The following is a 23,778-nucleotide window of genomic DNA, read 5'->3' as shown; positions in this document are numbered from 1 at the left end:
AGAGCAAGGGGTTTCAGCATCCAAAGTACAAGTAATATATTAGGGTGATCAAGAGAAGCAAGCCCAATTTACATTTGTAGCAACTTAAATACAGGCTGAAAATCCAGCAACTTATGATTTTGCAAAGCTTTATAATTTTGGGGGGGAAATGTGTAAACCAATTTCCCTTTTATTCCTGTTTTCCTTTGAGACAGCCAGTCTACTATTTCCTATTCTCCATATCCCCTCTTCCCAATATTTTGTAGATCTTATCTGATTGCTCAGTGCCTTTCTTACTCAAGGTTTGGATAGGAAATTGTTCTCACCTTCATGCTCCTAATAAAAATGCACAAAGGCCCATTTTTATGCTACATAAAATATATAAACATTTTTCATTGTTCTAAATCTGACTTGAAATTATTTTGTTTTTTAAAAAAATATCCTGAACTGCATGATGATGGTATTACAGCTAAATTTATCTATGAGGAAACTCAGACACAAAGTGGACTATACATTTTATTAATTTTCCTGGGCTACACATTTTATTAATTTTCTAAAGCATTCTATAGTCATTCTCGTGAACTCTGATCTAGTCATCTTTAGGATTCACAGGTACCTACCAACACAATTGGAACTTAGTCAATAAATCAAGCAAGCTGTGGCTTACAATGTTTTGTGAATAATTAGGTAGGTATTATGCTTAAACAAGAAATTACTTGTAAAGAAGGTAAGGATCAGGCTTTCAAGTTTTATGCAGGTTTCCACTGAGAATCAAGCAAATAAATATAGATAGCCTTTAGACAATCACATTGAGAATACTGGTGAGGATGAAATGGGGAGCGGAAAAAGAAATATACTACATTTCAATGGTGTCTAGATTCCTTCAATTAAGGTCCCTCTTCAAATTGTTATCATGCAAAGGGGGCCAATCCAACAGGAGAAAGGTAACAGGAGAAAGGTACAGCTCCATTTCTTGTTGTTTGCTCATTCTTGGAGCTAAACTGTACAGTATACAAAATATATAGTATATCCTGGAGGTATGTTACTGGGATGTTAAAAACATAAAAGTACAGAACGGTGCAATTCATCCTAGGATCCTCATGCACAGGGTGAGTGAAATTTAAATGTTCTCTTAGTCCCTTTTAAAATGAAAGTTCGTGTATCTCACTGCATGAGTGGAGGATTAATAGTGCGGCAATGCATTTTTAAAAAATTGTAATTAAAAATGTTTTTTTTTAAAAATGCATCTATAATATATGGGGAAGAGTTCACTAATCAAAAGAGATTGGGGAAAGTTAGGCTCCTCTTATTTTCTAAATGGTAGCACTGACTCATATTTGACCACAATATATTTATTTTAGATTTTTAAACTAAAACATGTTTAAACAAGGAAACTTGTGTGAAAATATCCTCCTCCTTGATATCAGAACTTTCAGCAGTAGGTACTGTGCCTGAGGCATTTTGAGAATTAAAATTCACACAACTGGAATGTGCTGGTTTTAAATTAGAGAAGGTGCTAAGGTTCTTCTTGCTAATCACCTGGGACTAAATCCCATTCAGCACGGCAGAGTCTGCTTGAAGATAAGCAAACCTAGGCCTGTATTAAACTAAAACCCTACAAGTTAATAAACAAAACTGTCCAGCTTACTGAAAATTGCATTAGATTACATATTGGCCAATGGCTTAGGATGGGAAGACCAAAAGGCTGTCAGCCTCTTTGGTTGGACATAATTGTGTATTTCCAAAGAAAGCAACTGATTATCTAAAGTCACAAGAAGCAACTAATCCAGTGGTGGCAAACCTATGGCATGGGTGCCAGAGGCAGCACTCAGAGCCCTCTCCATGGGCACACACGCCATCGCCCCAGCCCTGCCACCCCCCGTGGCCCCCTCACCAGCAGTCTCCCCGGAGAGAGTCGCTCCGGGTGCGACCTGTGCAGAGCAGCACAGCCAAGGACATGGCAGCTGAACAGCGGGGACAAGACTCCACCCTCGTGCCCCATCGCGTACAGATGCTGCTGCGGGGCGCAGACAGAGGGCGTGGCCGCCATGACACTGCTGGGCCGCCTGGGCGATCTGCTGTGGTGGGCGGTGGAGGTGGTGGGTGGCCCTGCAAGGCGGTTTTTGGGCACTCGGTCTCTAAAAGGTTCGCCATCACTGAACTAAACTATATTAAGTGATTTTGAGTAGCTATTAAAGTATTAATGTCTCATGGGCGTTTTAAAAATTTCAGCATAGATAATATGCATTTAGAATAGAAAGACATTTTATAAGTATAGCATGAATGTATTTACTGAAAACAGCTCCCTTGCTTTTATCTGTTGTGTAAAGGCCTACACAGCTTTATATTAACACAATTTCCTACTTCTCCCTCATTCATTTTATAAAGTGTTGAGATTATCTTGGGCTTCCCCAAAATGATGGATTTGTTCCATCATCTCTTTACTCTGCCATACAAATACTTACAATTACTCAGTCTTAACTATTTGCATGGGAGAGGTAGTCTAATGTCTTTTGTCTATGTCAGGGGTAGGCAACCTTGGCTCAGGAATTCTGGGAGTTGAAGTCCACGAGTCATAAAAGAGCCAAAGTTGCCTACCCCTGGTCTATTTCTAATGACTTGACAGTTGAAAAGCAGGTGGTCACAAATAGATAGATGGATATCATTTTGGTGGGCAACTTAACAGGGACACGAAGGAGCCCCTAACTGGGCATCCCAGGGTAACAGTAACATCCCCAGCTAATACTTTCAACTCCGATATACCTCCTTATGCCCAGGCTTTCCATCCCATTCCACTTTTTAAGCTTTCTTAAGTTGCAATATAGAAATGTTGCTCTTTTGACCTTCCAAAGAAGGTACGACTGAAAGAAAAACCCGTTCTCTATTTATTTGATCGTTCTATATCAGAGCTAGGATGGCACTATAACAGGGTAAAAGGAAAATAAGATATGCGTTAGGGTCAAAAGAGATACAGTAGGAAGGGATGGAGGGGAGAAGGCATCTATGTGGGCAAACATCTGGGAAAGGAAAGGAAAAGCATGGGGATTAATGAGAAGGAACAATGTCTAAAAAGAAAAGCAGACACTAATAGATCAGTCTATGTAGGAGAGGCATACCTTCCCTGCGTGACTAGGAGGATCAAGAAACAATATTATTTTCCTTTACTTCTGCATCTTAACAGTACTCTGATGCAATCCTAATTACTAATCTACATAAAACATGTATAAGTAACTTGAGTAAGTTCTCACACACAAAATAAAGAGACAATACCTAAAAGAAAGCAAAATTTTGACATTGTTCATGATCTTGCCAATAAAGAGCAGAAGAATGTACTTCCTCCATTTTTTTTTGTCTGTCACTCATTAAACAGCAAGCCGTTGCAATCTCTGCTATTTGCAATTGCAACATTTCTATTATTATTTCATAATTGTCAGATCTTGGTTATTGTTCACAAAGCCACTGAATTCTTCTACTGTAACTAGCTGCTCCAGTTTTACTTAGGTTTTCTCTTTTTCCCCCACCCAATTGTTACCTTGGTCATGACCTAACAAGCCTCATCTACAAGTGCTTGATGACATGGTCATAAAATGAGATCTGCTCAGTTCTTGTTTGCTTAGCCCCTACCTCTCTTCCCAGGACACTACCCTCTTGTGCTTCGGCTGGAGAGGGGAGGGGGGAGACTTTGCAGAGGCATCTGCTTGTATAATGTTTGGCAGGTGCAAACTGCTTTTTGGGAGTTTATGTGGGATCCTTAGTTACAGGAGTTTGCCAGATGGCTAAATATACCATTCAAAGCACATACCTACACTTAGCACTATCTCATTACCCATTAAGGAAGACAATTGATGTTGTTAGTCCCACCAGCAAGTGACCCTCAATAGGAGGAGAAATGGCACCAAGGGAAAACACTAATATTTTAATTTGTTCTATGTGAAAACTTTAGGAGGAGCACCATTCCCCAGCCTTTATACTGAAGCAGACTAGGGTTCAGCCACCATACTTGTCAAACTAATAGACATCTCTGCTGTCTCAAATGCTGGTGAATTGTATTTGAATGAAACCTTTAGGCCAGGGATGTCAAACTAGCAATGTCACATGATGTGTCACAACGTATAGTGACTTTTCTGCCCTTGCCGGCAATGGGGTGGGCGCAGTTTCGCTATGATGCATCCGGCCCACGGGCCAGCAGTTTGACATCCCTGCTTTAGGCTATGCCCTAAGTGAGATCATTCTTTAACTTTCCCTAATTTTAGCACAGAGGGATCAAAACTATGTTAATTCCTTCCTCTCGATCCAGTGTTTAAAATGATATAAGCGGCTTAATAAGAAGCTATTCTTTTATTTTTCCACACATCTGGAAAATGAGAGAGGAAAATGGAAAAGTCAGAAGAAAATTTCTTGTAAAAATGAAGTACAGCTTGACTCCTGGTGGTTTTATAGAGAGGTTCCTGTACTTTTCTTGGCAACAGTATAGAGGGGTTGCCATTGATCTCTTAACTTTTTAAGATCTTTCTTTCACAAGCAGCTACTACCTGGGCTTCACATAGTCTAGTGCAGGGGTAGGCAACCTTGGCTCTTTTATGACTGGCTGACTCGGGAATTCTGGGAGTTGAAGTCCACGAGTCATAAAAGAGCCAAGGTTGCCTACCCCTGCACTAGTGCTATTTTTTATAAACATAACTCAAAGGGCTGGAGGTGGCCTTCAGTGTTAATTCAGACCAAATCTAAATTTCATTCCAATACTTCTATCTACATGATATGCTTATTTATCACTACAGATTATATATATAAATAAAATAGCAATGCAATTTGGCAGTAAATCCCTGTGAAGGCAACAGGGCTGAATTCCAATTCAGGGTTTTAAAAATGTGAAGCGAAAGCATACAGTGTCAAACATGTGAGCACATATTAAGAAGCCAAAGCCTTTTAGAGCTTCCTCACAATGCTCACCACAAATTGTTAGGTTTTGATACAGAAATTGGTAAAAACTGTGTTAATCTTAAGTAAAGAATCCTAAACCATAAATCTAGCAGACCACATATCAATTAGGCCAAACAAATTTTTACAATAATTGCCAGGCTTCTCAAAATAATCCCTCAGATTAAATGGTTAACAGAGGGGAGGGTAGTTTGGTCATTCTTCAAAAACTGTTCCTGTACCAGGGCTTTTTTTCCCTCATAGAATGCCCAGAACGGAGTTCCGGCACCTTTTTTGGATGGAACCTTGTAGGGTAGGCAAGGCGGGTTGTATGACATGTGTGAGTTCCCGCACCTTTTTTTTTTTTAGAAAAAAAGCACTGTCCTGTACTAAATCATGGTCCTAGGTCAGGGGTAGGCAACGCTGGCTTTTTTATGACTCGAGGACTTCAACTCCCAGAATTCCTGAGCCAGCCTACCCCTGTCCTAGGTATATTAAGAGAGCCTTCAGACATGTAAACTAGCTTTTACCTGGCACAGATGAATGTTAGGCTTCAACAAGGATCTCTTGAAATGGCTGGAAGGAAAAAACAAAGAATTATTTTAAGATCTCTATTTTTGAAAATATAAATAAGAGTTACAAAAAAAGATGTCAGCTGATTCCATACAGTATGTAGACACTGAGTTCCCCAGAAGAGAAGTCAACTGGACAATGATTTCAGCTTTTTATTAGGATCAGATCCAACCAACACCAAACTATATAAAATTACGCTGAGGTGGGAGTCCATATTATGCCTGGGTTTCAAACACAGAACGAAGCCTATTGATGTTTATTTAAGCATTCAAATACTAACTCAGATTGGTTTGTTCTGAGAACTCTCCAATATCTATGACCATCTGGGGTAATTTTATAGCTTCATGGACAGCTGAGATGAATTCAGATTTAATTGAATGTTATGGGACATTTTAGTTTTAAAACTTTGACTCAATTGTTTTAGAGACAGTCTTCTCAAGGTCATAAGAGAGGGGAAGGCAGAGGTTGCTGTATTCTTAAAAAAAAACTAATTTCTGGACCAAATTATGGTTTAGGCTTGTTTCAAAGACCCTTTTCAGCCAGTTCCTATTAGACAGGATTTCATTTTCATTTTTTGTGTGTTGCTTTCATTGGTTGCAGAAGGGAGATTTAATGGCATCCCCCTACAGCAATTACATATCTGTCTCTGTCCCCTGGGCAAAAGGTGGGTCATTTGTTCACAATCTTCTCCACTGACCCTTTTATTCAATTTGGCATGAAGAGTTAATTATGCAAATCATGGGAATTTGGAAAGTAACAATATTATCTTTCTCCTTTAGCCAGTATGTTAATGATAAATTCTTGGAGAGTTGTCAAATTCTGCTCAGTTGCCATGTTGATACAACTGAGACTGGAATCTTCAGTCGCTTAGTGAAGCAGTCATTAAGTGAGCAGTCATGTGACTGCTTCACTTAACGACTGCAATCCTGACACGCCTAGATTCTGGAGGTTGGCTGAAAAAGGGACTTGCCAAAATCCAGATAGGATTTTGACATGCGTTTACAGCACGGGGCGTTTGCAGCCAAGCCCGAGACAAGAGGGAGTCCTCTCAACACGTGGTAGTAGTAGCTCTTAGTAGCTCCTGGTTTTCCCATTAGTTTTCTGGGGAAACCAGCAGAGAGGATTGCAAATAGAGATCACGTGATCTTGGCAATCGATCCTAACTGCAAATGGGTTGCCAAGTGCAGAGATGGCAATCACATGATCACAGTGGCACTGCAACAGCTGTAACTCCGGGCAAGTCCCTTCATTCAGCAGCTTTATCATTTTGAAGGACTCTATTAGGGTTTTAGTTTTATTATTTTATCATTTGGCTCAGAGAGGGGTGCACTTTATTTTATATGATCACTGACCATAAATAAATCACTAAACAAAAAAATGTAGTGGTAGGAAGATCATAACCCTTCGGAGAATAAGGGCCCAGTAAAGATTATGAAAAAATGTTCATTATCTTGCGAAGAATCCTATCTTTAAATGGCAAGTCTGGTATCATCAAAGCAGTAAAAAAAAAAGCAGTATAATAGTCATATTTCATGATCAATTTAAAACCCCTAAACAAAGGTCACAAATCTGAAGGGCTAATAACTTAAAATATTTAAAAGTTACAGGTGACATAATAAAAAAAACTTGAGACATCAGAGAACCTTTACGGAGATAATTAAAGCAAGAAAGGAAAAAGAAAAGGTGCAATTAACTGTTTATTTCTGCTTCCACTTTTACCTGGGAAAACAGCAAATATATTTGCTGGTAAATCTATGGAATCATTTGGAAAGCTGATGACTATCCCAAATTTGATCTGCGAGGCCAATTCATAGAGGAACTTTGCCAGAATGTATCTATTTAAAGGTGCTGAACTTTTAAGAAATTAGGATTCAGCATGAAGCATCCTTCCTTCCCTCCATATAACTACAGGCAGGAAATCCTGGGAATAACAGACTCAGTCTATCAGACGAAAGCTGTCAAAATCCAAATCTCAGAACATTTTTTTTAATTTTACTGATCCATCTATCATGACACATCATATTTCTTTAATAAACTGTTAGTGGGAGGCCAGCATTATAGGTTCATTCAGGATGGTTTAGAGTAGACACAGTTTGGATAGACCAGCAGATATAGAGTTCATCCAATAAAGCAGGGGTCTTCAAACTTGGCCCTTTTATGACTTGTGGACTTCAACTCCCAGAATTCCTCAGCCAACGTGCCTGGCTGAGGAATTGTGGGAGTTGAAGTCCACAAGTCATAAAAGGGCCAAGTTTGAAGACCCCTGCAATAAAGTGTTCTATTTATTGTTTTATACTACATAAATTCAATTACTTCAATTTTACTGTCTTAATCCAAACCCCAGATCATTTCCTACAAGCCTATTATATTATTTGCAGAGTTTTCACGGTTTTCCTCTTAGTTTCAACGTCATGTCCTGTGCTAAGCACGTTGGGATATAAGTGTACTTTTCGTTTGGTGGACTGAAATTAAAAACCTAGTTTCTGCTTTTATCTCTTACTTTGCTGTTTTAAATACTGTACTGTTGAGATTTCCCCCCCCCCCCTTGAAACTCTTACTTTGCTGTTTACGGTTTCCTTTGCTTTATCTCTTATTTTACTGCTTTAAATATTGTACTGTAGAGATTTTTTTTCCCTCTCTTCCTTCCTTGAAACTTTCACTTTCAGTCTCTAGTACAGTATTTTCTTAGCCCATGGGCTGCCTGTGACAGCACTTCTCTTTGTCTCTTGGAGATTCCAGATGGCTGGAATCTCCAAGAGAGATTCTACTGCTTGCATAAGCTTTCACTGACTCTGCTTTTTTTTTCTATCCATCCTACAACTGAGTTTCTCCTCCTACTTGTCCCATGTTATTCTGTTCCCAGACTCATTATCTTCTGTCTCCTGTCAGTAAAGCAATATGATCTAGGTCAGAATTTTCCAAACTTGACAACTTTAAGATGCGCGAACGTGAACTCCCAGAATTCATGCTATTATCATGCTGGCTAGGGAATTCCGAGAGTTGAGGTCCGCACTTCTTAAAATTACCAAGGTTGAAAAACACTGGTTTATAGTATTATCAGTTATTTCCAGCTGTTCCTCTTTTTTCTGGTAGCATTTCCATTCTCCACTCTATTCAAACCATTCTTAATGCTCTTCACTACTCCAGACTTAACAAGCCAATCAGTACTCACTGCAGCTGACCAATAGGAGAGGGCAAAGAAAAAAAAGTCCACACATCTTAAAGTTACCAAGTTTGAAAAACATGGTTCTAGGGCTAGGCCAGGGGTCTTCAAACTTGGCCCTAGCTGAGGAATTCTGGGAGTTGAAGTCCACAAGTCATAAAAGGGCCAAGTTTGAAGACCCCTGTATCTAGGCTAATATATGCTTCCAACATACTTCACACTACATCACATCAAGCAGTTGCAATGAATCAAGCAGTTGCAATCAATCAATAAATAAATCTTCCCTCCAGCTAGCCACTCTACTTCCATTATCAGCAGCTGGCAACTAGGCAGAGAACTAACAGGGTTATGTTAGGGTTTCTTTCTTCTAGAAACTTGTGAATCTATTCTTTTATAAACTTGGTTTCTCTCCATCAAGCAGAGGAAGGAAAGACTATTTTTTCCAATATATTACAGTTCTGTTTTTCTTTATGTGAAGGAAAAGTTCACATTTTCCAAACTCATCTAAGCTTCCTTTTACCTTCAGCTATTTACTACCAGCCCTAAAAATATCTATTAAGGATTTAAAACCTTCATGCCTTCAAGACCATTTTTTAATCCTGGAGACTGCTTGGCCTAGTCCTAGGGTTGCCAGGTCTGCTTCCAAAAAATAGCGGACAAGCGGGGGGGGGGGGGTTAAGTAGTAAAAAAAGTAGACTGTACAGCTTTAGATTACGTACCATTTCATCATAAAGCTTTTGAATAAAAAAAATGTCCACTATTTTGTGAAAAAAAGTAGTGAACATAATGTGAAAAAAGCGGACTGTCCACTCAAACAGTGGACACCTGGCAACCCTAGTCCCTGCAATTTACCATTGCCTTCTTCCCAGGACTGACTGGCTGGCCCAAGATTACCCAGCTGGCTTCATGCCTAAGGCAGAACTCAGACTCACCTACTTTCTATCCTGATGCTTTAATCATTCCACAAAACTGGCTTTTGTATTAAAGATTAAGCACCATTCATTCTAAATTATAGAATGGCCCTCTCACTGATCTGACAACGTTTCCTTATTAGGCAAAATTAAAACACACCGTCAAAGGCATTATTCTATTTGGACAAAAGTCACCTCTTCCCAGAAATTCAATGCAGAGCTTTCATGTTCTACGTAATCTTGGGCATTTCAATGTCATATAACGACTGAAGATCTACTTCTATTAACGTTCTCATACACATTTTGTTTGTGATTTAGTTCTTAAATTAAATATAATTTTTAACTTATATAATTTAATGCCCTCTAAACATTTTAACTAATTCCCAGGTTTTCCAGACACAAACACAGTCTCAATATTTCTCAAACTAGGCAACTTTAAGACATGTGGCTAGCTGGGGTATTCTGGGACTTTTAAGTTCACACAACTTAAAAGTCAGTAAGGTTGAGAAATACTGGTTTAACCCCCTTGGAAAACACCTTTTTCCACTCAGAAGCAATCCCATTTAGTAAGTAAACTCTTTGAAGGCAGAAATCAGCTCTTTTGATGCTTTTTGAAGTGCAAGCAGAAAGAACACCAACAGCAAAAACAGCAACAGCCGTCATCATATACTCCCAGCTGAAGCAGTCAATAAGACTTAAGTGGGGTAAAAACAAGAAAAATGAAAATTGCTTCTAGGCCCTTTTCTGCCTCTGACATTAAAATCCTGCTCCATTCCCATTCTCCTGCAGGAACCCTATTATGGAACTCATTGGCGATTATTTTCTAAGTTGACATTCACTGCTTCTTTCCTAAGCTTTCTAATCCAACCCAACAGTCGGGAACCACTACTATATTTCTTTCAGATGGATTGTGCGTACAGGTAGTCCTCAGCTTACAAAGTTCACTTAGTGACCGTTCAGTTACACGCCACTGAAAAAATTGACTTATGACTTTTTTTTTTACACCTACAACTGTTGTAGCATCCTCATAGTCATGTGGTCAAAATTTGGATGCTTGACAACTGGTTCATATTTATGCCGGTTGGGGTCATGCGTGATCCACCTTTTGCAAACACTTCTGACAAGCAGAGTCAATGAGGAAGCCAGATTCACTGAACAACGGTGCTATTAACTGCAGTGACTCACTTAACAACGGTGGCAAGCAAGGTCGTAAAATGGGGCAAAACTCACTTAACAAATGTCTTGCTCAGCAACGTAAACGTTGGGCTCAACTGAGGTCCTAAGCCTAGGACTACCTGTATTTAAGGTTTCCTTTTTTTAAAAAGTCAAAAAGACAAAAAAAAATCCAAGAAAGTCACCCTGGGGGGCTCAGCCGAGGACTTATCCCCCCCCCTCATCCGACTCGCCCCTTCTCCGCCTCAGCCCAGCCGCAGCATGCGCGCAAAGGGTGTGGCGAAGCGAGGAATACATAGACGCGCCTAGCCCGAGAGAAACTCCGCCGCTGCGGGCGTAAAAGAGCCGGTTGTGCGGCTTCCTGCTCCAACGGGCGGGGCCGCGGGATGCCTGGCGGGGTGCGGTTTCTCGGCTTCTTCTCCAGGCCTCGTTGAAGACCCATTTTTTTTTATTATTTTTTTTTTGTCTGCCCGGCAGCCGCCGAACCCAAACATGAGCGGCTCTAGCCCAGACAAAGAGGAACCTCAGAAGAGCGAGGCGGCGAGCAAAATGGAGCTCTCCGAAACGGAAACCGACGGAGCCGAGATGGACTGGGAGGCGGCGAGGATTGCCTACGAGAGCCTCACCAGCACCAAGAGACCCCGGCCCGTGAGTAGGGCGGGGCAGGAGTGGGGGGGGGGTGTTTCCACCGAGAAGGGTCGCTGGGGCTGAATTCCGAGCCAAAACGCGCGGAGGGGGGGGCGGCGACTTCGGCGACCCTCCCCAGGGCAGGGACCGTGGCGCGCTTTCCTTTTTCCTTTTCCCCGCTCCGGGGGGGGGGGGCTTTGCTCTCCCTGCCACTCCTACTCCTGGCCTGGGGAGGGGGGGGTGAGTTCCGTGGAGCGACCCCTAGCGTGCCTTTTCCCCTCGGCTCTTGGTTCCCCCCCCCAGGTTTTCCCCCCTCCTACCGGTATTGACTTCTCCCAAGACTTTCCCTTCTCCGTTTGTTTTTGGTTCAGTCGTTTTTTTTTCCCTCTGTCCTTCAGCCCAAGCCTCAAAATGCCATCACCATTGCCGTGTCTTCCCGAGCTCTCTTTGATATGGTGGAGGAAAGGAAGATTTTTGAAGAGCAAGGTCTGGAAAAGTATGTGGAATATCAACAGGCCAACGAGAACGTCACTCTGAAACCTGGGCCTGCTTTTGCCTTTGTGAAGGTAAACTCCCTTGGGTTCCATGGAGATCTTTGTTGGAGATGCCAGCCCCCATATTTGCAATGGATGGGGTATTTCCTGGTCAATAACAAAGATATCGCAATCTTTAAATCCAATTAAATAAAAAGAGGCAGTTAGGGTTGCCAGGTGTCCACTATTTGAGCGGACAGTCCGCTTTTTTCACATTATGTTCACTATTTTTTTCACAAAATAGTGGACATTTTTTTTATTCAAAAGCTTTATGATGAAATGGTACGTAATCTAAAGCTGTACAGTCTACTTTTTTTACTACTTAACACCCCCCCCCCCGCTTGTCCGCTATTTTTGGGAAGCAGACCTGGCAACCCTAGATGCAGTGAATATGTATAGATTTTCTAATGACTAGATTCATTCTTCTGTGAGACTTGGACATATACATTCAGAGAGGTTTTGTCATGATGTACATTTATACTAATGGACATTTCCTATTTGTCCTCCCTAATTTAAACAGGTTTTTTTTTCCAGCTTGCAGAGCTTAGTCGCTGGAGCTATAAATGGGATGAGTAGTTGCACATAATTTCTCCTTTATATCACCTCCTGTTTTCTGAAAAAAAGGAACAAAGTCATGTCTAGAAACATTAAATTATTCTATCTGTACTAAATCAATATATATATGAAATGCATGGAAATGCATGGATTTCTATCAGATGTTAGAGATTCTTAGAGATTCTTGTAGCCGTCAAATCTCATGGATTTCAACAGAATTCATAACTTTTTTAGACTGTAGCTTTTGTGTCAATGTTTGTGTGGCAGCACTCAAACATGGGTAAAAAGACCATCTGAGTTGGCAAAGGTACTTGTTAGAAATTTGCCAGCTCCTGTAATTTAAAAGGATTTTAGTGCTTAATTTTGTGTCCTCAACATTCCATCAAAAGAGGCTGCTTATTGAGCAGAGTTGTTGCTGTTTTTTCTTCCTATAAAACCTCCTCAATACTTTACTTCCTCCTTTATGATCTGCTAGAAACTGTTGTGTAAAAATATGGGGTGAGTTGCAAAACATTCCCTATTTGGTGTTCCCTCAACTTCTTCAGTGTAGAAAGCTTCCATCGCTGGCTAGAAGAGACATTTCCTACTGCCGTTTTCTTTCCAACTTCTCATCTCTTCATTATCAACACTTCCTTTTCCCTTCATTTCTCAGTATGTACCCTTATTTGAGCCACTGCATCATTTTCACCCTTCTGCGCAGCCCTCTTATTTAGGAGCATAAAAAAATGGTTCAAACTAAACTGGGATAGTGTTCCATTTAACTCAGTGTATCTACACTACGGGTGTCAAACTCGCTGTGTCACCTGATGTCTCGTGACGTATCGTGACTTTTTTTGCATTGCCAGAGCTGGGATGGGTGCAGCCTCTGCATGATGCAACGAACCGCGGGCCGGCAGTTTGACACCCCTGATCTACACTTACAGTGGCTGAAGATACTCAGTTGTGAACCTATTTACCATGCAAATAATTATGCTGTTTCACTGAGCCTTTTCCTGGTTATTTCATCCAACTGGAACCTAGCTAATTTATAGCTCTATAAATTAGAGCTGGGGTCTTTAAACCTGGCCCTTGCCTGGCTGAGGAATTCTGGGAGTTGAAGTCCACAAGTCATAAAATGGCCAAGTTTGAGGACCCCTGAATTAGAGCTATAAAAAGCTCTGCTTTTCCCCCAAACTAATAGTTTAATTCCCTTAACAAAGCTTCCCTTTTCATCAAGGGGATTATACGATTAGTTTGGGGAAAAAGCAGAAAATAGATGATGACAGAAGCTGAGAAACTCTGCTGAAGCAGATCAGGCAAGTTTTTAATATCCAGCTTCCTGTTTCTCCAGGTAAGGCTGAGAAAGACTTGTAACTGAAATGCTGATGAGTCACTTTCCGTCTATGCATACAATATAGAGTTATCAAGGGAATCTTGATAAGATTTTGTTGCCTAAGGCAAAGGGCAACATTATGCCCTCCACCCATTCCAGGTGCTGAAATTAATCATACTAGTAACTGAGCCTTCAGTAATGCAAATGGATCACTTTCCTCTATGTGCTTGGAGAACAAGCTATGCTAAGGGACACTGGACAGATCATCTATGTCCAACACTGGTTGTCACTTGCTGTACATCAAGCTACTGCTGCTTGGGCGTCCAGCTCACTTCTTTTAGTCAAGCCATCCCTATTTATGTTCCTCAGCGTCTTAATTACTATAGTGGTTAAAGGAAGAGACATGGGTTTGATACATCTTCAGCAAGTCCTAGCAGATTCTGAAGAGAGGTCAGTAAGTAAAATCATAGGTAGGTTAGACTGGTAAATGCATGGATCTTCTAGGTGTATCCTTACATATTCTACCCAGGCCTTTTGATGAAAACCAACATAATGAGGTAATATGTGTGTCTATCCACTTGTTCCTCACAGGCGGTGGAACATGTCAATGCACGACTTCGTGAACTATATCCTAATGATGAAGAGCTGTTTGATATTGTGCTCATGACTAATAACCATGCCCAGGTGGGAGTGAGACTTATCAACAGCATTAACCACTACGGTGAGTCTGAAGTCTGGTTGTCTATGCATTTGGCTAGGCTACTGTGACATCTTTCACCTTTCGGTATCCTATAGAATTCTAAGAGTAAAACACTAAGGGCGCTTGATTCGTTGCTGTTCCTTTTGTGTGAAAAGCAGAGCTGTGAGATAAGGATTTAATGGCACTACATAGAGCTGATGTAGGACAGTGCACCATTGTATGCAGTTCCTGTTGGTCAAAGAGTTTCATGAGACTTAGGTAGCATGTCAAAGGTCATATTCCAAAGTAAGGAGAAACCGGCTCTTTTGAGACCATCTTATCTTTTAGGACGGGTCCCCAACCGCTGGTCTGCAGCTTGTTGAAAACTGGGCCATGCAAGCAACGGGTGAGTGCTTGAAGCTTTGCCTTTCAAGCCCAAAATGCAAAAATAGAGCTCAGACATCTAATCCTAATTACTCTGAGCCATAAAAGGTATGCTGGCCAGCTATATGTGGCCTGTTCCTATACTTAAAAGCAGAGCTATACAACTGCATCAAGACACTGGTTGCAGCTCAGTCTTCTGCCTAGAAATGTACTCTATTCCACATTTAGGAAATTCGTGACCCTTTTTATTTCTATGCCAGCACTACCACTCCAGGATTATACTGCTAGGTAATTATATTAGCAAAATATCAAGTCTGGAGGAAAATAGTTTTTCCCTTGAAACATTGAGTAGAATCCACACACAGAGAGATTTTCCAACCTAGCTGAAAATGCATTCTTTCAACAAGAAATATCTGCTTTTTTTCAACTGATTTCTTTTAGCATTGTGCAGCTAGAAAGATTTCAGACATATTGCACATAAATATAACATCAAGTTATTGAAATTTAAAGTAGATTCTAATTGTTTTTTTAACTGAAACACAACTACCCTGTTGAACAATTGCATAAATCAGGGCTTTTCAATCAGTGGTACGGGTACCACCTGTGGTACATTGGCACCTGGCAGGTGGTACGCAACCATCCTAGAAAAGTAGCGGGGGAGGGGAATGAGCTGAACCGGTGGCAGCACCGCACAAACCTGAGCGAGAGATGGCTGGAGCTGCAGGGCTGTTAGGGCTCAGTGGAAGCGCCAGGATCAGTGCCGCTTTCCAGCTGATCGGCGCTCCTTCGGGGCTGTCAGGGCTCAGTGGAAGCGCCAGGATCAGCGCCAGGTTCCAGCTGGAGCTCGGTGCTGATCCTGGTGCTTCTGCTGAGCCCAGAAGCACCAATCAGCTGGAAAGCAGCACTGATCCGGGCGCTTCTGCTGAGCCCAGAAGTGCCAATCAGCTGGAATGTTGCAGCATCTCCAGGGTCTTGTGATTTACATTTAGATGCTTGGCAACTGATTCATATATATGACGGTCACAGTGTCCCAGGGTCATGTGAAGTGACCGAAACCTGCTGCAACCATCCAGCAGACGGGGGGGGGGAATAAAAACAAAACACCCCACCCCTGCTGCCAATTCTCAACAGAGATGCTCACAACAATGAAAACCTCGGACAGGAGGAAAAGCACCGCCGGGTGGGCAGACAGGTGTCTTGCTTGGCTGTGGCTTGGGGGGTACTTTTCTCAGTGCCATTGTAACTTCGAACAGTCACTAAGTCGAGGGCTACCTGTACTTTATCACTTTTTCCCCTTTTTTTTTTTGGTCATCAAGTTTTTGACACCTTGCTAGGCAACTGGTGGTACTTGAATATTGCCATATCCTAAAAATGGTACAATGGATGAAAAGGTTGAAAAGCCCTGGCATAAATAACAGCAACAAGCAAGAGTTTTTCTGCATGAGTTGGGACAGAGAATTTTTCTTCTCTTAATGTCTAGGTCTTCTAATTGAACGTTTCTGTATGACTGGAGGAAAGAGTCCGATCGGGTACCTGAAAGGATACCTTACCAATCTGTATCTTTCTGCTGACTCTGAAAAAGTCCAGGAAGCCATAGAAGCAGGTTTGGATTGAATTTTTCTTTGCTTTGATTGAATACTAAGCAATGTATTGATGAATTATTTGCACTTTCAATAAAATCTTTAACTGGATCAACTTAGATTTGTTAATTTAAAAAAAAATAGAAATTTTTGGTTATCAAAATCAAAACCTTAATTAGAAATTTAAAAATAGGGGTCTGATGTTACATACCTGAGAATGGTTTAATAAGAAGGTAATGCAGCTGTGTCTTCTATCTCAAAGTGTACTGGATTTTTTTGTAGTGGTTAAGACACCAATCTAGAAATGAGATTGTGAGTTCAAGTCCCACTTTGAGCACAAAGCCAGCTGGGTCACCTTGGGCCAGTCATTTTACTCAGCCTTAGGAAGGAGACAATGGCAAATCACTTCTGAAAAACCATGCCAAGAAAACTGCAGGGACTTGTACAGTCTCCAAGAAATGGACAAAATTGGAACAGAAGAAAAAAAATGTGTTCCATTTAACTTAGTCTAAATAAGCATGTTCATAATGGCAACTTTAGTTGTCTATGAGAAAGGCAGAAAATTATTAGATCTTGCAATTTTGCTCACATAACTAGCTGACAGTTTTGTACATTTTGGAAATATATATTAACACTGGCCTTGAGCTTTAGTAAAATGCATCCTGAATTGTTTCTGTAATATTTCTGCAGGAATTGCTGCTGCCACTTTATTTTCTGGAAATAAAAATGTGCCTTATGATGATAAACAACTCCGAGTAGCCTTTGATGGAGATGCTGTTCTTTTTTCTGATGAGTCTGAAATCATTGTGAAAGAACATGGCCTGGATATGTTTTTTGAGCATGAGAAGATCCATGAGAACACACCTCTGGCACAGGTAGAATGGCCACCTTCTTCGTTTTCTTTGTTCTTATAATATTGCCTGTTTTTTCGTTCTGTATATTGATTATATACAGTAGATAGGTTTTTATTCATATTGTGTCTTTTAATATGTTTTATGGTAAACTGCCTAGAGAATTTTGGCTATTGGGTGGTTTGAAACAAACTTTTGTTTCATTGGTCACCAAAGCTATTCTTCCTTGTTTGTAAATCAATCCTATATATACTTTTTAAAATATTAAAAGAAAATAATTGTAAAACATCACATATCAGAGATCTGCTTTCAGGTTCCAAGGAAAACAGAATTTTAAGATTTTTTTTTCTGAAAAGGAATTAGGAATCTGTCCCTGTTTTGATTTAAGTATGTGCTCCTTGCTCAAAATATTTATTAAGCTTTTAAGAGCTGCAAATAATTTGGCGGAAGACGTCCATAAAGCAGCTTTGTTCATTATTTATGTTATTTAAATATTTATAACCAGTTCAAAGGATCTTATAATGGCCTACTATAGCAAAGTAATATGGCAAAACCAAGTAAAATGAGTAATAATTTTTAAAATACACAGAATCATAATGACAGTTGTACTTAAAGATAAAAAGACAAAAACGTCACTGTCAGCTTAGCAGTTGGCTGATAAAACTGGATGGTGCATTTGGGAGAACTCCATGAGCTGAAAGCCATGTGTAGCCATGGATTGCCATTTCTCCTGTTGATAAATAATCTTAATTTCAGGATGATGCTGGATTCTGACACATTATGCACCCTTATTTTATGGAGGTTTTTTTTATATAAAGCCTTTGCCGTCATGGAATTGGCCCCTGGATTGAAATTACAAAGGAAGTTCTTGCAATCTAGACAGATCTCTGCATATGTGCTGCAGTCAACAAGTTTGAAATGCCTTGAAAATCCCATTAACGACCAGCAATCCTGCCTTTCTTTAAAGGAAAAATGGTGTGGAGTTCTAAATGTATTTGTCATATTTTGCACCTTTAGGGTCCTTTGAAATGTTTCCTGGAAGACCTTGGAAGGCTCCAGAAGAAGTTCTACCTCAAGAACGAACGGTTGGACTCGCCAATCAGGACTTATCTGGTGACAGCCAGGAGTGCCGCCAGCTCTGGAGCCAGAGTGCTGAAGACCCTGCGCAGCTGGGGAGTGCAGGTTGATGAAGCCCTCTTCCTGGCAGGGGCACCCAAGGGTCCAATCTTGGCAAAAATCAGACCTCACATTTTCTTTGACGATCAGATGTTTCACATAGAAGGAGCACAGCAGCTGGGTACTATTGCCGCACATGTACCATATGGCATTGGACAGAAGTATCACAAGTCCAAACTGAAAGAGAACCCAGCCCAAAATTAGTTCCATTTACCTTGCCCTAAATTTGCTGTTAGATTTAACAATTTCCACGTGTGGGTTTGTATAAGGGCTATATTGATGAGATTTATTAGGGGGTGGTGGGCACATTTTGATATTCACATTCTTGTATAAATAATAAAATGCTTTAAATGCTCCAAAGCATATTTGTTTTTAGACAATATTTCTAGCTCCGACTTATTTAATGTCAGGAAATAAAGCTATGAAATTTGTACAGCACAGAGCAGAATTTAATAAGCAAATAATTGCCCACAAGATATATCAGTTTTTGTGAAATTTGGCTTATGTTGTTGCAGAGGCAAACAACCTGTAAAGCTGGGGGCACATTTGAACTTTTGTGAACATACTCAGAAAAAGACTGCAATGGAAAGCTCTCCTCTTCAAAAAAAAAAAAAAAAAAGGCTGCCCTCTCGACATGGCCAATCACAAAACACCCAATTGCCAAAGGTGAACGTGCCCCCAGCGTGCCCTGGCTGATGCCAGTGAGCCCCAACGTACTGTTGCAAAAATGTTATGAGAAGTTTGTATTTTGCTTTACAGTGTGGCAGATTAGCAGACAGACAGAAGAGAGATGGATAGATACATGATGAATACATTTTAAAAGTCAGATGGGATCAGGAAACTATGTTGCCTCCTAACTAGATACTGCATTGTTGGATGTAATCTGTCAGACCCTATAGGCTCCCAATAGAGGCCACATTCAATAGTGGATAAGGTGTGACGTGCCCGCAGTCAAGTCAGGCATGTTCTGTATTTTTGATGCACCAAGCCCTAAAGGTTTGCCATCACTACCCTATACATTCCTGCATACATAACATTCATACAAACATACATATTGCTTTAATTTAAACTTCAGAACATTTAGGTTAACATAATTGCCACTTAATGAATATGGTAGCATATGTTTTGGCTGCTGTTACTATCCTTTCACCACATAAGAGAACTTGCAAAGTAAAGTTCTTTGGCCCTATCAAGCAAATTAATGAGAAGTAGGGCAGAAAATTCTCAGCGATCTAGGATAAGAACATTTCTGCACTGTATACTGTCTGGCTGTATTTTTTCTGACTAGAGTTTGATGGAATCTGCCTTGGAAGGATATATGAGCAGGCCATAGTGAACACCTTTCTTCATTTACAGATACTGAGAGTGGCAATGGTTGCATTTTGCTGATTATTAGTTCTTCCCAAGTTACAGCAATTGGACACATAAGTCCAGTTTTTCTGAAAACTAATAACCTCAAAGAGTTTTTCAAACACTACTTTTGCCTTGTAGAAGCCTGTTACAGCCATAAACTTGGCACAAACTAAAAATTTACTGTCCAACACCTTCCAAAATAATAGAAAAGTAACCTATAGAATTAATAGAAACATCTACAAATGCAGAACCATCTATACGTTTTTTAAGAGTTTGTGTATTTTTGTGGGATCTGAAGCCCTAGTACCAGTTCCATTGGCAAGAGAAAAACAATAAGAATTTAAAAGCACACTGCCAAAGGAATGTTTAAATTGATCCTACTCCAGCTTCATATTTATGACTGCATTTGACCGTTGCAGGATTCAAAACTAGATCCACTTTGATAATACATACATAAATGTATATCCATTGTGCTATTTCCTTTCATAGTAAGTTGCACGACTGTTTGCAGAACACAGATACCAGTTAAAAGAAAACAAAGAAATTAAGTGCATAACAAAATAAAATAAAGGTAATGCTAGTCTACACATGATAGTATTCCCTACCTCTTTATCCTTGCAAATTTTTTGATTCCACTGCCTCCATAGATTGTTCATCCTACATGACTTGGCCATAGTCTCTCCCAAAGGAATAAGGATTTTCTAATATTTGTATTGCCATGCATGATACAAGAGTGAGATCCATGACAAATTGATAATGTCTGACGTGTGTTCTGCATATTTTCCATGGAGTTCAAAAATAAGGAGCAAGCAAACAATCCAAAATCCCACCAATTCTATTGACAGAAATTTAAGGGCTTCTACATGTTGTTCTTTAAAAGTCTTTTTTTCAATCTTCTAACCAAGAAAATCGGAGAAGTATACATTATCAGAGCTTCTAGCTAAAAAGAATGTTAGTCATAAAGATAAACGATAAAGATGTAGCTCTACAAATGATTGTTGAAAATGTCAAGATAGTACTACTAAACATATAAACTCAGTGATAAACTAGTGGTTAAGGCGTCCAGCTAGAAAGCAGGAGACTGTGAGTTCAAATCCACTCTTAGCCATGAAAACCACCTGGGTGATTTTGGCCAGTTATTCTCTCTCTCAGCCCAACCCACCTCACAGGATTGTTGTTGTGGGGAAAATAGGAGGAGGAAAGTGTGATGGATATTTTTGCCACTTTGAATTATTTGTAAAAATAATAAAGATGGGATACAAATAAGTAACTATATAGATAAATAAATTACAGGCTATGATGGATGGCTAATGATTCTGTGACACAGAGCCCAGGGGTCAGGAGATGAAGCTGACATAACATTGGTTATGTTGATTTGTGATTGAGGAGTCTGGTTTTGTTCCAGCTACTCTTTCTACATGTGTGTGTCTGTTTTTCTGTATTCATACTTTTATATTTTCTTTAACATACCTGTCCATAATTATAAATTTGAGATGGGCAGCTCTAAAAATGGTAATTAATTAATTATCCCAGGATACACATATAATTGAGCTTATATAGGTAAAATAAATTTCAATAATAACAACTTTGACTAGCAAGCAGAAAATAAAGAATAAAGAATGCAAGGTTAACTAGTCACTTGCCAATGTTTATCCAAGCAATATTTCCTTTTTGATTCAATTTTTCTTGTTTTGTTCTTGCTCTTTTAAAAAAAAAAAAACCTCCAAGCTTAAATTTGATATCTCAGTTTTTACCTTTTACATCAGCACACATTTTGTTTTCTTTCCTCCCATATAAGAGCTCTCTCAGTTTCTTTAAAAAAAAAAAGCCTTTAGTCTTGGAAAAGGAGAGGTTGAGGGGAATCTCATTCTGCTTAGTGAGCAGGAACACAACATCCCTGGCAAGATCTTGCTTTGAGATAAAAGATATATGCATTTGGGGGGGGGGGTTTCAGCCACAATCAAAGGCTACACACTGCTACTTCTGACATCCCTCCTAGAGAATCTACCATTGATATTATAAATTAAAAGTGAGATTGGCAAGGAGGCGGGAATGGTTCACAACAACACTGCTATATTTATTATTTAACATTTCTAGACTGGTCATCTCATCTACCGTAAGTGATTCTATATAGTCCTGTTACTATTCTTTTCCTACTGGATTTATAACAATCCTGGGCTGTTGTTTAAAGTTGTTATCCAAAGGCATTACACTGAAATCTTGATTTTGCCACAACAAATATTGCATACAGCCAGGGCTTTTTTTGTCATAGAACGCCCAGAACGGAGTTCCGGCACCTTTTTTGGATGGAACCTTGTAGGGTAGGCAAGGCGGGTTGTATGACGTGTGTGAGTTCCGGCACCTTTTTTTTTTTTTTTTTTTTACAAAAAAAGCACTGCATACAGCACATCAGATTTCTCCTGCAATCTATCTCATTAGCACAATGGCAACTGCAGCTAAAGGAAAGGGGTTGGATCTGTGCCCACGTCATAGGTTTTTATAGACAGATGACTTAGCACAAGACCTGTAAGCACATAGGCAGGTAGAGGGAAATGTTGGAAGGTACTTGTAGATTGGCACATGTATGTCCTAGATATAGGATATAAAAGAAAGCAGAGAAGGGATTTTTTTAAAATTGCAGATGCTGCAGGACATGCTGCTGGAGAGACATCACTTGGGAAACGTGGAATGAAGTGGAGCCTACAAGTCCAGAGATTCTGAAAGGCAGGAAGCAGACCAGGACGAAAATCCTGGCGTGTTATGAACACATGGAAAGACCAGGAGAGACTGTGTCATATTTAAGGGATTTCAGATACTGGACAGTGGAAATACATAATTAAAGGATTTGTTTGGTAGTGTTTAGAATAAACTCCCTCTTTTCTTTAAGTGCTGTCCCTGTGACTGTATCAGCTCCTATCCTGACCACCATTTGACAACTTCATTAGAAAGTAATCTAAATGATATTATTCACACCCTCTATATGACACAAATTACATCATCTGCAACAATTAGTACCTTTCATGACATTAGAGCTGACAAAATGATGTAATTTGTTTCATGACATCAACATTCAAATGACAGAAATTTTCATGATGCACACTTTTCAATCTAATGGATATCCCTCAATAGGATTGTTTCTGCCCAACTAGTTTATTAAATGAAATTTCAGAGGATGTAATTACATATAAATGTACATACAGATACACAAGTATACACGTGTTTGATTGAATTTCCAACAATACTTATTAAATAAAACATATCCTGTGGTAAAAGTGTGTCTGCTTAAGCTGACCTTCTTCATTCTAAAACAGTTGAATGCAGACATCTGGAATTTGTTCTCCTTTAATTATACTGGAGATCCTAAATCAAACAGGGAACTAGATGTGAATAATTTAATCTATGTTTATGCTGCAAACAGAAAAGAAGAATCTGCTGGCCATTTTAAACACTACAATTTTATTATACCATAAACTGTAGAACAGAATCCAGTTCGTCAGATACATAAAGTGTTATCCTCTACACATAGTACAGAAGAAAACATGTAAGCTAGTGGAAATTAGATTTAAACAGGTCAGGAGGAAGTTGAACCTGAAGGAATACCAAATTATAAGGACCATTCATAACTGTAGACACTGATAAAAGCATAAACGTTTCAGCTAAGCAAATTGATTTCCTGCTTTGTTGATATAAGTCTAACAAATAAACCCGGTTTCTTTTTGCACCGGTGCAACTTGTTTAAAGCAAGATGGCATTCATTTGGGCTCATTTATTTGCCTAATAATGACAAATATTACATGTAAAAAAAAGGGGGGGGGAAAGCCAATCAGGACGGAGCAGGGTGAGCGACAGGTAAAAATCGAATCCCGACTTCGCGCCCGCTAACTATATTTCCCAGAATGCCAAGCGAGACGAGCCGGCCAACCTACCCAACTCCCGGAGGTTCCTTGCCCCCCCCGCCCGCCGCGCGATGTCATTGGGTCGTAACTCTGAGTGATCCCTCGGTGGGCCTAGC

The 23,778-nt window shown here is 40.0% G+C and overlaps 1 protein-coding gene across 1 annotated transcript; it reads left to right on the top strand.

Moving 5' to 3' along the window:
• Positions 1 to 11,176: 11,176 nt before the first annotated feature.
• LOC107284925 (cytosolic 5'-nucleotidase 1B) lies at positions 11,177 to 18,799 on the top strand. The gene is made up of 6 exons (XM_015813057.1): positions 11,177 to 11,364; positions 11,742 to 11,909; positions 14,335 to 14,464; positions 16,287 to 16,409; positions 17,077 to 17,261; positions 18,255 to 18,799. Exons 1-6 carry the CDS (start codon positions 11,209 to 11,211, stop codon positions 18,615 to 18,617), a joined length of 1,125 nt encoding a protein of 374 aa, XP_015668543.1. The 5' UTR covers positions 11,177 to 11,208; the 3' UTR covers positions 18,618 to 18,799.
• The last annotated feature ends 4,979 nt before the right edge of the window (positions 18,800 to 23,778 follow it).

Source organism: Protobothrops mucrosquamatus, unplaced genomic scaffold (assembly GCF_001527695.2).
Source record: "Protobothrops mucrosquamatus isolate PMUCROS unplaced genomic scaffold, P.Mucros_1.0 scaffold130, whole genome shotgun sequence".
Taxonomy (NCBI): Eukaryota; Metazoa; Chordata; class Lepidosauria; order Squamata; family Viperidae; genus Protobothrops; species Protobothrops mucrosquamatus.
Note: the sequence above shows the minus strand (reverse complement) of the source record. Positions and strands in the feature narration are given on the sequence as shown.

Coding starts and splice junctions, on each gene's coding strand:
- LOC107284925 (XM_015813057.1), top strand. CDS start 11,209: ATGAGCGGCTCTAGCCCAGACAAAGAGGAACCTCAGAAGAGCGAGGCG. Junction 11,910..14,334: donor CTGCTTTTGCCTTTGTGAAG/GTAAACTCCCTT, acceptor TGTTCCTCACAG/GCGGTGGAACATGTCAATGC. Junction 17,262..18,254: donor AGAACACACCTCTGGCACAG/GTAGAATGGCCA, acceptor TTGCACCTTTAG/GGTCCTTTGAAATGTTTCCT.